The sequence below is a fragment of the Hyla sarda genome, chromosome 4, assembly GCF_029499605.1.
Source record: "Hyla sarda isolate aHylSar1 chromosome 4, aHylSar1.hap1, whole genome shotgun sequence".
Classification (NCBI taxonomy): domain Eukaryota; kingdom Metazoa; phylum Chordata; class Amphibia; order Anura; family Hylidae; genus Hyla; species Hyla sarda.
In genome coordinates this window covers 66,489,696-66,503,209 of record NC_079192.1, presented here as the reverse complement: position 1 = coordinate 66,503,209, position 13,514 = coordinate 66,489,696, and the positions used below count along the sequence as shown (strand labels likewise).

At 42.5% G+C, this 13,514-nt stretch overlaps 1 protein-coding gene across 2 annotated transcripts in view; it reads left to right on the top strand.

Annotated features, from left to right (window-relative positions):
- PAX8 (paired box 8) overlaps positions 1-13,176 on the top strand; it is a 45,362-nt gene extending 32,186 nt beyond the window's left edge. The window contains exons 8-13 of one of the 2 annotated variants that reach the window (XM_056571290.1): positions 1,463-1,638; positions 3,145-3,265; positions 3,445-3,633; positions 7,522-7,620; positions 11,167-11,253; positions 12,732-13,176. In XM_056571290.1, coding sequence (XP_056427265.1) covers positions 1,463-1,638; positions 3,145-3,265; positions 3,445-3,633; positions 7,522-7,620; positions 11,167-11,253; positions 12,732-12,808 — 749 coding nt within the window. In that variant the 3' untranslated portion in view covers positions 12,809-13,176. The remainder of the gene's footprint in view (positions 1-1,462; positions 1,639-3,144; positions 3,266-3,444; positions 3,634-7,521; positions 7,621-11,166; positions 11,254-12,731) is intronic. The other variant, XM_056571291.1, reaches the window with a different exon arrangement.
- The last annotated feature ends 338 nt before the right edge of the window (positions 13,177-13,514 follow it).

Sequence of the window (13,514 nt, the reverse complement as noted above, 5' to 3'; positions counted from 1 at the left end):
GCATTTCTGGCTGGATTTTTGGTGAGATCCGCTCAGAAATGCGTTGCCATCTATGGGGACAGCAATGTAGTCCTTGCGATCCTAGTGCCGCCGGCTCAATCTCCGGCAGAAATTCTGCCCAGAAATTCCACAGTGTGAACCTAGCCTTACACTCGGCATGCATGGGTATGGTGTAAGCAGTGGGCACACAGCTAACTAAAGTGTACAGCCAGCTTAAAAGTGTTGCTAGGTAGTGATGAGCGGCATTGCCGATATTCGAATTCGCGATATTTCTTGAATATATATAGACGAATATTAGTCCTATATTCACGAATTTCATTTCATGAATATTCGCATATTCAAGGGAGAAAACAGTGAGGGGGTGGGCAACTTTACTATTGGTTGCTAGGGATGTTGTTGATAACCTCTGACAAGTGTATTTGCATCATTCTAATTGGCTAACAAGTGAAAAGAAGGAATATGGGGAAAAAAGTGAATAGTCGTAATTTCGAAAATATTCGCAAATTTGCAATAAAAAATTGAAATGCGAATATTCACGTTCAACACTATTGCCAGCTATATAGGCCATGCTAAATAAAAAATGTTAATACACGCTTACTTGCTGCGATGCCCTACTGCTTCCATTCTGATGGTACCCAGTCCCCATTGGTCACCATATTCTAGTCCCAACCCCGACATTAGAAAGTGGTGATTCAGCAAATGATTGGGATCTTTTTGTTCTCAAGAATATAAGCTCCCATTTCTCCATTGAAAATACATTCACACTTGGCATGCATGTGTACGGGTATGTTGCAGGCGTTGGGCCAACAGCTTACTAAAGTGTACGGCCAGCTTAAAAGGGTTGCCAGCTATATAGGCCAGGCTAAATATATATATATATATATTTTTAAATACATACTCACAGTCATACAGTACCCATTGGTCACCACTTCCTAGTCCAACCCCAACAAAAGAAAGTGGTCATTTAGCCAATAATTGTGATATTTTTGTTCTCAGGAACATAAGCTCCCACCTTTCCATTGAAAATACTTGGCATGCATGTGTATGATTTGAACGGTGGGTCAACAGCTAACTAAAGTGTACGGCCAGCTTTAAAGGGTTCTCAGCTATATAGGTTAAATAGATAAAAAATCCATACTTACCTGCTGTGATGCCCTACTGCTGCCACTGCGATGGTGGTCCCCAGTCCCCATCGGTCACCACTTTCTAGTCCCTGTTCTGACATGTAAAAGTGGGTAACCAGCCAATTATTGGGGTCACCACTGACAGAATGACCACTTTCTTGTGCCAAGAGGAGGCACCATCAAAGTCAAAGGGGTGGAGGAACCCATTGAAGCCAAAGCAATGTTACAGGATGATTGAGATATATATATATATATATATACACACGCATACATACATATATATAGCGATGGTAAATTACATTCTGATGACATTCATTTACGCCTTGTTTGTATTTCAGGTGATCAAGACAGCTGCCGGCTCAGCATAGACTCTCAGGGCAGTAGTAGTATGAGCCGGAAGCAGATGCGGACAGAAGCGTACATTCAGCACCCACTAGATGGCTTGGAGTGCCCATTCCAGAGGCAACACTTTCCTGAATCGTATCCCTCCGCCAGCCATAGCAAAGCTGAACAAGTGAGTGGTATTAATGTTACATATACATAATATATTATCGCTGCAATTATAAATTATATAGGGATTGGAAATTCCACAGTGCCCTCCCTTCCCTAAAAAACCACAAGTATATAATGGCTTTGACTTGATTCACTATCTTAAAGAAACATGGATTGTGTCGGCAAATAAGAACCATTTGGCCCATCTAGTCTGCCCAATATCCTGAATACTATCAATAGTCCCTGGCCCTATCTTATATGAAGGATAGCCTTATACCTATCCCTATCTTATATGAAGGATAGCCTTATCCCTATCTCTATCTTATATGAAGGATAGCCTTATACCTATCCCTATCTTATATGAAGGATAGCCTTATGCTTATCTCTATCTTATATGAAGGATAGCCTTATACCTATCTCATATGAAGGATAGCCTTATATCTATCTCTATCTTATATGAAGGATAGCCTTATACCTATCTTTATCTTATATGAAGGATAGCCTTATACCTATCTCGATCTTATATGAAGGATAGCCTTATACCTATCTCTATCTTATATGAAGGATAGCCTTATACCTATCTCTATCTAATATGAAGGATATCCTAATGCCTATTTCTATCTTATATGAAGGATATCCTTATACCTATCCCTATCTTATATGAAGGATAGCCTTATACCTATCTCTATCTTATATGAAGGATAGCCTTATGCCTATCTCTATCTTATATGAAGGATAGCCTTATCCCTATTTCTATCTTATATGAAGGATAGCCTTATACCTATCTCATATGAAGGATAGCCTTATATCTATCTCTATCTTATATGAAGGATAGCCTTATACCTATCTTATATGATGGATAGCCTTATACCTATCTCTATCTTATATGAAGGATAGCCTTATACCTATCTTGATCTTATATGAAGGATATCCTTATACCTATCCCTATCTTATATGAAGGATAGCCTTATACCTATCTCTATCTTATATGAAGGATAGCCTTATGCCTATCTCTATCTTATATGAAGGATAGCCTTATACCTATCTCTATCTTATATGAAGGATAGCCTTATACCTATCTCTATCTTATATGAAGGATAGCCTTATGCCTATCTCTATCTTATATGAAGGATAGCCTTATACCTATCTCTATCTTATATGAAGGATAGCCTTATACCTATCTCTATCTTATATGAAGGATAGCCTTATACCTATCCCATGCATGCTTAAACTCCTTCACTGTATTTACAGCGACCACTTCTGCAGGAAGGCTATTCCATGCATCCACTACTCTCTTGATGTCACTACTATCAATATTCAATGGAGTGTACACCATCACCAGGCTGATATGTCACTCACACAGCCCATATATCTCTTATACAGTATGAGTTGCATTTCTTATTTTGTTGTTTTGTACCACATTTTATTGAGCTACAGGCAATGATGGCGGCATAATAGTAGATATACAAGTACATATTCCCATTATAAAGGAAGGTCAGCAACTACTATCTATGTCTTTGGTTTTTAGGCTCTATATCCACTACCGCTGCTAAACAATACAATGGATGATGGGAAATCTGCTCTAACTTCGTCCAATGCGACTCTTGGTAGAAATATCTCCGCACACCAGGGCTACTCTGCTCTGTCAGGTAAGTGGACTGGGCCAATTCACCTCCTGACTGCCGCATTCCATGTCAAATGCTGTTTACATAGATCTATAGCATGTACCATGGCAGAATCATGTCCATCTCAGACATGTCCATGACTTATCACTTTTCGTTTTTCTTCATTTTAACATTTTCATCTCCATTTCGTTCTTCCATTGTAGAACTCTCATCATTCACCATTAAACAAGAGATATCAGATAGCTCGAGTGTTAGCTCCACCCCGCCATCGCTGTGTAGTCCCACTTTCCTGGACCTGCAGCCGATCGGATCAGCGGCTGTTGCTCCGGCTTTCAGTGCCTTTTCCCATACCGCCTCTATGTATGGGCAGTTCAGCAGTCAGACAGTTACAGGTATGAGGTCACAGGGAGTAATGTTTGCTGGTTTTATGTAAAAAGAAATTTAAAAAAATTAAATCTTATTTATTGTGTACTGAATAGGTAAAATACTTTCCTAACAATTTTTTATTTGGTAAATTGGATATGGCAAAATGATCAAAGGGGAAAAAAAGTTTTGATTCATGACAGAGATCTTAGTTAGCAGAGTATCCCCTTAACCAGCAGGCCTGCTTAGTGTAGCCGTATGGGCAGGGCCGGTTCTGCTTATAGGCAAAATAGGCAGCCGCCTAGAGCGTTCTCTTGATGTGGGCGCCGCTCTGCCCACTGCAAGAAAGTTAGTAACCAGCCAGCATCTGAAGCACCTGCCCAGCCAGCACCACCATGGCGTGAGGAGGGGGTTTGTTACAGTGTGTCACCCCAGTAGTAAGTGATTATATGAAAAGCAGGTTTGTTACAGTGTGTCACCCCAATAGTAAGGAGATTACATGAGGAGTGGGTTTGTTACAGCGTGTCACCCCAGTAGAAAGGAGTTTATATAAGCAATGGGTTTGATACAGTGTGTCACCCCTGTGGTAAGGTGATTACATGAGGAGGAAGTTTGTTACAGTGTGTCACCCTAGTAGTAAAGAGATTATATGAGGAGGAGGTTTGTTACATTGTGTCACCCCTGTAGAAAGGAGATTATATAAGCAATGGGTTTGATACAGTGTGTCACCCCTGTAGTAAGGGTATTACATGAGTAGTGGGTTTGTTAGTGTGTTACCCCAGTACTAAGTTGATTACATGAGGAGGAAGTTTGTTACAGTGTGTCACCCCAGTAGTAAGGAGATTACATGAGGAGGAGGCTTGTTACAGTGTGTCACCCCAGTAGTAAGGAGATTACATGAGGAGGAGGCTTGTTACAGTGTGTCACCCCAGTAGTAAGGAGATTATATGAGGAGGGGGTTTGTTACAGTGTGTCACCCCAGTAGTAAGGAGATTATATGAGGAGGGGGTTTGTTACAGTGTGTCACCCCAGTAGTAAAGAGATTACATGAGGAGGAGGTTTGTTACAGTGTGTCACCCCAGTAGAAAGGAGATTATATGAGGAGGGGGTTTGTTACAGTGTGTCACCCCAGTAGTAAAGAGATTATATGAGGAGGAGGTTTGTTACAGTGTGTCACCCCAGTAGAAAGGAGTTTACATAAGCAATGGGTTTGTTACAGGGTGTCATCCCAGTAGTAAGGTGATTACATGAGGAGGTTTGCTACAGTGTGTCACCCCAGTAGTAAGGTTATTACATGAGTAGTGGGTTTGTTAGTGTGTTACCCCCAGTAGTAAGGTGATTACATGAGGAGGAAGTTTGTTACAGTGTGTCACCCCAGTAGTAAGGAGATTATATGAGGAGGGGGTTTGTTACAGTGTGTCACCCCAGTAGTAAAGAGATTACATGAGGAGGAGGTTTGTTACAGTGTGTCACCCCAGTAGAAAGGAGTTTACATAAGCAATGGGTTTGTTACAGGGTGTCATCCCAGTAGTAAGGTGATTACATGAGGAGGTTTGTTACAGTGTGTCACCCCAGTAGTAAGGTGATTACATGAGTAGTTTTGTTACAGTGTGTTCCCAGCAGTAAGGTGATTACATGAGTAGGTTTGTTTCAGTGTGTCACCCCAGTAGAAAGGAGTTTACATAAGCAATGGGTTTGATACAGTGTGTCACCCCAGTAGTAAGGTGATTACATGAGGAGGTTTGTTACAGTGTGTCACCCCAGTAGTAAAGAGATTACATGAGGAGGGGGTTTGTTACAGTGTGTCACCCCAGTAGTAAGGTGATTACATGAGGAGGTTTGTTACAGTGTGTCACCCCAGTAGTAAAGAGATTGCATGAGGAGGTTTGTTACAGTGTATCACCCCAGTAGTAAAGAGATTACATGAGGAGGGGGTTTGTTAGTGTGTCACCCCAGCAGTAAGGTGATTACATGAGGAGGTTTGTTACAGTGTGTCACCCCAGTAGAAAGGAGTTTACATAAGCAATGGGTTTGATACAGTGTGTCACCCCAGTAGTAAGGTGATTACATGAGGAGGTTTGTTACAGTGTGTCACCCCAGTAGTAAAGAGATTACATGAGGAGGGGGTTTGTTACAGTGTGTCACCCCAGTAGTAAGGTGATTACATGAGGAGGTTTGTTACAGTGTGTCACCCCAGTAGTAAAGAGATTGCATGAGGAGGTTTGTTACAGTGTATCACCCCAGTAGTAAAGAGATTACATGAGGAGGGGGTTTGTTAGTGTGTCACCCCAGTAGTAAGGTTATTACATGAGGAGGTTTGTTACAGTGTGTCACCCCAATAGTAAGGTGGGACATGTCAAAGGGAGGAGCCAATGAGCGGGGTCAAGGGGCGTCAAAATTAGCTCTCGCCTTGGGTGGTAAAAATTCTTGTACCAGCCCTGTGTATGGAGGCTTGTTTTTTTTGTAGGATAAGTCCTATTTTTTATTGCCATCCTTTTGGGGTATATAATTTATCCATTTTTATAGATTTTATTTTGGGAGGGAGGGAACATTCATTGTTTGCCTTTTTCTGATTACAAAGTGGTAAAAATAACACATCAGTATGAGTGAAGTGATACCAAATAAATATTTATATTTATATATAATTAATATATTTATATCTTTTTTAATATTAATAATTTTGCATGATGATGATAGTATTTGTGTGTTGATGTATCCCAAAAGCCATAACTTTCATAGAATGGGTTGTTTGTTCATTGATACCATTTTGGAATACATATGATTTGTTGCCTAACTAATTATTATTTATTTATTTTTAAGGGGGTTAAAAAAAAAAAAATTTTTCCAATGCAATACGGTGTGCAGTAGGAGGAATAAGTTATTACAAATGCAGCAATACCAATATATCTATATTTGAACTATTTTAAATAAAATAAAATTTACGGAAGGGACAGTTCTTTATGCTGAGGCCAGCTAGCCATGCGGTATTACAAGGATAACGACAGTCCTCAAGAATGGTAGTCACTTTTATAAGTCACTTTCTGCCCTGGGTAATAGGTGTCTATATGCTCATATAGCATATGAGCTTTTCAGTATGTCTTAAAGGGGTACTCCGGCCCTAGACATCTTATCCCCGATCGAAAGGATAGGGGATAAGATGTCAGATCACGGGGGTCCCGTCAGGACCCACCTGTTGCGGCTTCCGGAAACACTGGAGGCTTCGGCTCCCGACCACGGTGACGTGAGATCGTGACATCACGACTCCGCCCCCGTGTGATGTCACGCCCCGCCCCTCAATGCAAGTCTATGGGAGGGGGCGTGACAGCCGTCACGCCCCCTCCCATAGACTTGCACTGAGGGGGCAGGGCGTGACGTCACACGGGGCGGAGTCGTGACGTCACGACCTCCCGTCACTGGGGTCGGGAGGTGTTAGGATGAGAGCCTCCAGCACTGCTGGAAGCCGCAACAGGTGGGTCCTGCAGCTGAGATCCCGGGGGTCCCCAGCGGCGGGACCCCCGCGATCTGACATCTTATCCCCTATCCTATCGATAGGGGATAAGATGTCTAGGGGCGGAGTACCCCTTTAATAGTGGTGGGACCTCTGTTTTTCTGACTACAGATCTCCAAATCTCCTGCACAGACATGTGTGTTCTTGTTGCTCATAGCAACAAACCAACTTTTATTCTCTAAATCACACTGGAAGGGTAACTTCAATAGGGAAGTCAAAATCGGCCACAAATCTTATATGTGTGAACATTCGCGAAAGGTGGAATTGGCCAAGTTGCCTTAGAAAACAAGACCAAAAGATAGCTTCATGCTTGAGGCCTACAAATCTACACATTACATAATGCTATTATGATTGGGGATATATATACCGTAGTACATCATAACTAACAATAATTCTCCATTCTTTACAGGGCGCGATGTTGTAGGATCCACACTGCCAGGGTACCCTCCACACATACCCAGCGGGCAAGGAAACTATGCCTCATCTGCAATTGCTGGAATGGTTGCCGGTGAGTATTCAATGGCATGGTGCTTTGTACATAGCTAGTTGTACTATGACGCAGATGTCTAGGAGTAACATGGCACTATTCACATGCATTTAGAGTTCTTTGAAAGCCGAAGAAGTTCCACAGTGCCCCCATAACAATGCCCCAGTGATAACCACTACCGCCTGTGATGGTCTACCACAGCTGCAGTTACTTCCTGGCCCTTTTCTATCATACAGGAATAATTTACATTAACAAAAAAATATATATATATCTCCGAAACAGAAACCAGTTCTTAAACAACATCTTTTTATCCCATTAAAACCAATGGGGGGAGAGAACATATCTGTTACGCATCTGCAGTACAGTCAATGGTAATGGTTCCTTTTTGTGCATCACTTGTCCCGATCTGTCATCCGTTGACTTTAATGTTAGTAGAGGGATTTATTGCCGATCCGAACGTTTGCTTCATTTCGGATCTCGTTCATCTGGAATTCCTTTACTGTATCACTTTCCCAACGTTGTTAATGTGTTCCCATGGGGACTTTGGGATAAAACATATGTGTAAACCAGGCTGAGACACCACAGTTTATAAATTAAGATATGTTTTCGGAAGGGGCTGACCCCGGGTGACCTTTGCAGGTACATTTAACTGAAAAAAGGAATGCAGAACCCCGGGTCCCTCACCCACTCAGCTCACAGCTCCGTAACCTGCTGAGCCAGCATGTTACTGTGTTACCACGGAGACGCGCTTAATGCAGCGTTAAAAATATAAAGTACTTCTACCCCCCCTCCCCGGCTCCCCACACCCGCGTGCAACACCCTCCTTCCTCTCCTGGAGCGTGAAATGAGATTGGTCAAGATAAATAAAAAAGAGCAGTTATATTTTAACTGTGTGTGTGAGAGACGGATTTGTTCCTAACAGCCTGTAATCTACATGCCCATACATGCACAAGAGGACAGATTATCTGGTCACCACCCCCCAATGGAAAACATCGTCCTCAAAGGCCAGGATACTAATGTCCAACCCGTCACTCACTGCAGCCATCCTGCATACAATGATGCACTGTCTTTGTGGTTCGGCCACATGTAAGACATCTTGTAAAGTCAATGGACAGATTATGGTCTAGTATGGTCCTACATTGTAGGTGGCACAGAAGGGGTCACAGCATGTAATCTACATGCCCATACATTCACAAAGGGGACAGATTATCTGGTCCCTCCAATAGAAAGCATCATCATCAAGGGTCAAGATACTAAAATCTCTCCTATATATTTTGCTATTTGGATGTGTTTTTCCACGTGGGCACAACCGCATCGTATTCGGGCATCAGTGTCTCCTATTACACGCGGGAGCCTTGATACTAAATTCACCTCCCTGGTGCCGAGTATCTGTGTGCCTCTTCCTTAAGAAAGGCCAAGATACTAATGTCCAAACCTTCACTCACTGCCGCCACCCTGCATACAATAATGCATTGCCTTTGTGGTTCGGCCACGTGGAAAGTCAATGGACATACACAGACTATGGCCTAGTATGGTGCTACATCGTAGGTGGCACAACAGGTGTCACAGCCTGTAATCTACATGCCCATACATGGAGGAAAGATTATCTGGTCCCCCAATAGAAAACAATCAAAGGCTAGGACACAAATGTCCAACCTGTCACTCACTGCAGCCATCCTGCATACACGAGGCACTGTCTTTGTGGTTCAGCCACATGTAAGGCCCCTTTCACACAGCCGTTGTGACCTGGCAGGCAGCGGACGTCAAGAAAGTAGGGAAGAATGTTTGTGACGTCTTTTTTTCTCGCTACAAAAACAACGGCGCCCGACGGACTCCATTATAGTCAATTGGATCCAACGGGACCCGTTGTGCTCCATCCCGATAACAGACGTAAAAGGAAAAAAAAAAAAGAAGAGCCTTATAGTCTAGTATGGTCCTACATTGTAGGTGGCACAACAGGGGTCACATCCTTCTATTTTTTTCCATTAGAGAAGGAAAGGGTTAGGTCCTTGTAAGGGCTCATTCTCATTGTCGCCATGCTAAAGGGAGCTCAGTTGCTGAGTTCGTTAGAAAAATGGGAGTTGGGCAAAGACAAAAAATAAATAAAATTATATATATATATATATATATATATATATATATATATAGTGCATGTCCTATTTTTTTTCTCCGCTCAACTCCTGTAAAATACCAGACATGTGAGGGACCCCATTCAAGTGAATGAAATCCGTCAGGACCTGCTGTTATCAGTTGTGCTCAGACACATTCAGGGTCCGTTCGGCGCTAAAAAAAAATAAAAAGAAACGAACAGACCCTGCACCAGTCCGATCACAATGGTCAGTGTGAGCTTAGCCTTAGATGAAACGGTGTTGGAAAAATCAACTTATTATTGAGGCATCTGGTTGCGACTATAGCCGGTGGAATTCTTGGCCCCATCATCCCAATAGGTGAAAAAATTGCGGGCAAGAAACAACCTATATCATATTTATCCACCAAAATGTGATTAAAATATATTAAAAATTAGATTTTTTAAAGAGAAACTGTCGTCAATTTCATGCTGCCTGAACCACAAGTCATCAGGGCGGTCCTTGATGTCTTCTTTCCTCACCAGCCTTGATTTATAGATCTCTTTCTATACCAGTGTTTCCCAACCAGGGTACTTCCAGCTGTTGTAAAACTACAACCCCCAGCATGCCCGGACAGCCTTTGGCTGTCCGGGCACGCTGGGGGTTGTAGTTTTGCAACAGCAGGAGGTGCCCTGGTTGGGAAACACTGTTCCATAAGCCAAACAAGAAAAGATTTGTCAATTAATGCTGGGAGGGGCAGGTAGAAGCCACCAGGGACCAGGCCGATGACTTTTGGTTCAGGCAGCATGAAAAGGGATAATGGGTTCCCTTTAAGCACCCATAAGATTCCCTTGAGATCTAGAAGAAGGTGTCTAGCCATAAAAACACATGGCTTGCAAAACAGCCTTACGCCTCTCCCCATGTCGAGTATGGAATCTTAGATCAGCCCCATTTACTTTAGTGGAGGTAAGATGCAATACCAAACACAACCCATGGTCAGGTGTGGCGCTGTTTTTAGGAAAAAGCCGCCATGTTTTTTTTCTTTCTAATCCTAAACAGCTCCTTTAAAATATACATCTTCTGAACATCCCCCGTAAGCACTCTCAGATGGTGTCATAAATTTAAGTGCGGCACTAGTAGGGTCTTGGTTAATGCAGTCATTTAATAAAACGGTGATGGTTGTATGGCAAGTTATACGGCGGATAGGCTATAAATCTAATTTAGTTAGTATGGGCATCTCCAGCCTAGCTATAGCCTGTGTGTAAATGAACTAGACGGAGAGGCGAGAAGGTGCTGAGTTTTTGTAGATGTATGGTGGCATTTCATTCTGGATGGGGATAATAATTTCCAGTGCACTGGCAGCGGAGGTCTTTCCTAGCACGGCGATGTGTGTGCGGAGTAAAGGAGCGGGGGCTGTGAAGATGGTGTTAGCTGCAGTGCTCTGGGTTAGATGCTACCACCTTTGTTCCATCTGACCTGACAGTTCTTGTTTTCTCTGCAGGAAGCGATTACACTGGTAATACTTATAGCCATGGGGCCTATGCAGCATATGGAGACAGTTGGCGATTCCCCGGATCCAGCCTCCTAAGTGAGTACATTAAATATAATAGGATTTTCTCTGCACTCATTCACAAAAGAGACATCATTTTAAGCCACGTACAATCATTCCTGACATCTTCATTTGCTAGTACCACTTACCAGTAGTTGTCTCTTGTCACCTGAAGTTTGGGGGATGCTCACAGTCACAGGGGGTCACTAAATTTTTCTTTGGGGGTAAAAAAAAAAATTGATCAGTAATTATTATTATTATTATTATTATTTTTTATAGAAACAGTGCTGCCTTAGGCCGGGTTCATACGGCAGAATTTCTGCACTGAATTCTGCATGAAAATTCTGCATGAATTTATAGCCAATACACTTCAATGGGATTCCGCTGTCCCATTCACACAGCAGAATTTCTGCTGCAGGAATTCCATTGAAGTGACTTGGCTATAAATTCAGTGTGTGATCCCGGCCTTAGACTTTGTTTGGTTTTACAAAGTCAACTGCATTCGAATGAATGGAATTAAGATGCAATACCATACACAACCCAAGGGCTACAGTGGTGCTGTTTCAGGAAAAAAAAAAAAGTAGCCCATTGCTAACTCCAGAAAACCCTTTTATAGGAGTTATCCCAACATAAATTAACAGGATAGGTGATAAGTATCTGATCGGGTCCAACCGCTGGGAGCCCCACCGATCAGCGGTCCCTTGTCCGCCAAGTGAATGAAGCAGCAGCTCACTACCCCGGCGGCTATTTCTTTTACTTGTTTTGGAATTGGTATAGTCGAGCACTGTACTTTATCTTCAGCATTCTTATAGCAACTGAGGTGAGCAGCGGTCAGGCATGTGTGCTACAGCTCCATTCACTTAGTGGACACGTTATAAAACTGTAGACTAGTAGCTGAAGAGCAGTCAAAGGACAGGGCATAAAATTCAACATGCCCGATCCTTCTTAGGGTCTATTTACACGGCCGAATTTCCGCTTGCAAAATTCCGCCTCAAATTATAAAGCCCATAGACTTCTATGGGATTCTGCACTCCCATTCACACTTCCGAATTTCCGCAAGCGGAAATTCGGAAGTGTGAATGGGAGTGCGGAATCCCATAGAAGTCTATGGGCTTTATAATTTGAGGCGGAATTCCTCAAGGGGAAATTCTGCCGTGTGAATAAACCCTTACAGTGGATATCATCTGTCCATAACACTGTTGGCTGGTCTCAGGGATCAAGTTCTGGGGAAAAAAAGTGTGGGAACTCACCCAAGATTTCCATTCAAGGGCTGGTACTGCTAATGGGAATTTTCCACAGCAGGGTGTTCCTGCTGTGGAAAAGGTGCAAGAACTCAGTTTCCACTTGTTCCTGCAAGACTTATTCCCTGGCTGGTCTCACAGGAATTGTCGGATTCAGCAGAATTGTCTCTAATGTGTGTTGGGGGGTCTAGGAAAAGACTACTCCGAATTATATACTACATAAAGGGTTACTAGCTAACTTATAAACACTAATTAACAAGTATCCTTGCTTTCCAGGTTCTCCCTACTACTACAGCTCTACTGCAAGAACTGCGCCACCTCCAACAACTGCTGGGGCATACGACCTCCTGTAGTCTCCATCAAGGTCACTCTTGTTGCACCTTCAACACAGTCAGGCTTTAGGAGAGCAGCCTGGTGGTGATTTATTACAGTGTTACCAACACAGCAGATAACATTATAAGCAGCCAACAGTGCGGACTACATCTTCTTAAGCATAACTACCACTATGGAGCAAAGCAGGGAAGATATGTGAAATAGCATACAATTGGCACGCCCTGCAACAGTGGCTACAATGCTATCACCATCAATCTCAAATGGCTATATCTATCCTGGTTAAAGTACCAGATCCAAGTATACAGGAAATGTCGACAGTCAAGTTTGTGTTCCATAAACAGGTGCTTCGATGACACAGCATTACGGCCCATGGTCACCACTGAACGCAATTTAAGAGTTCATATATATATATATATATATATATATATATATATATATATATATAGGTATTATCTACATTACATATATTGAGTAACATAACTGCATTACATATTCTGTGTTTTAGTTTATATTATAGCCCAGAGCTGCATTCACAATTCTGCTTGTTGATACTGGAATAAGTCAACAGCTTATTGTTAGTGTAGGCCTATACACATTACAGAATATCTAACTGGAGAAATTCTAGGCCGACAAGCCATGTGCAGTGGGAGCGGACATGTGCCTTCTCCATTGATGGCAATGCAGTCCATGCAGAATCTGGAATTTCAATTTTCACTGAAGAATTTT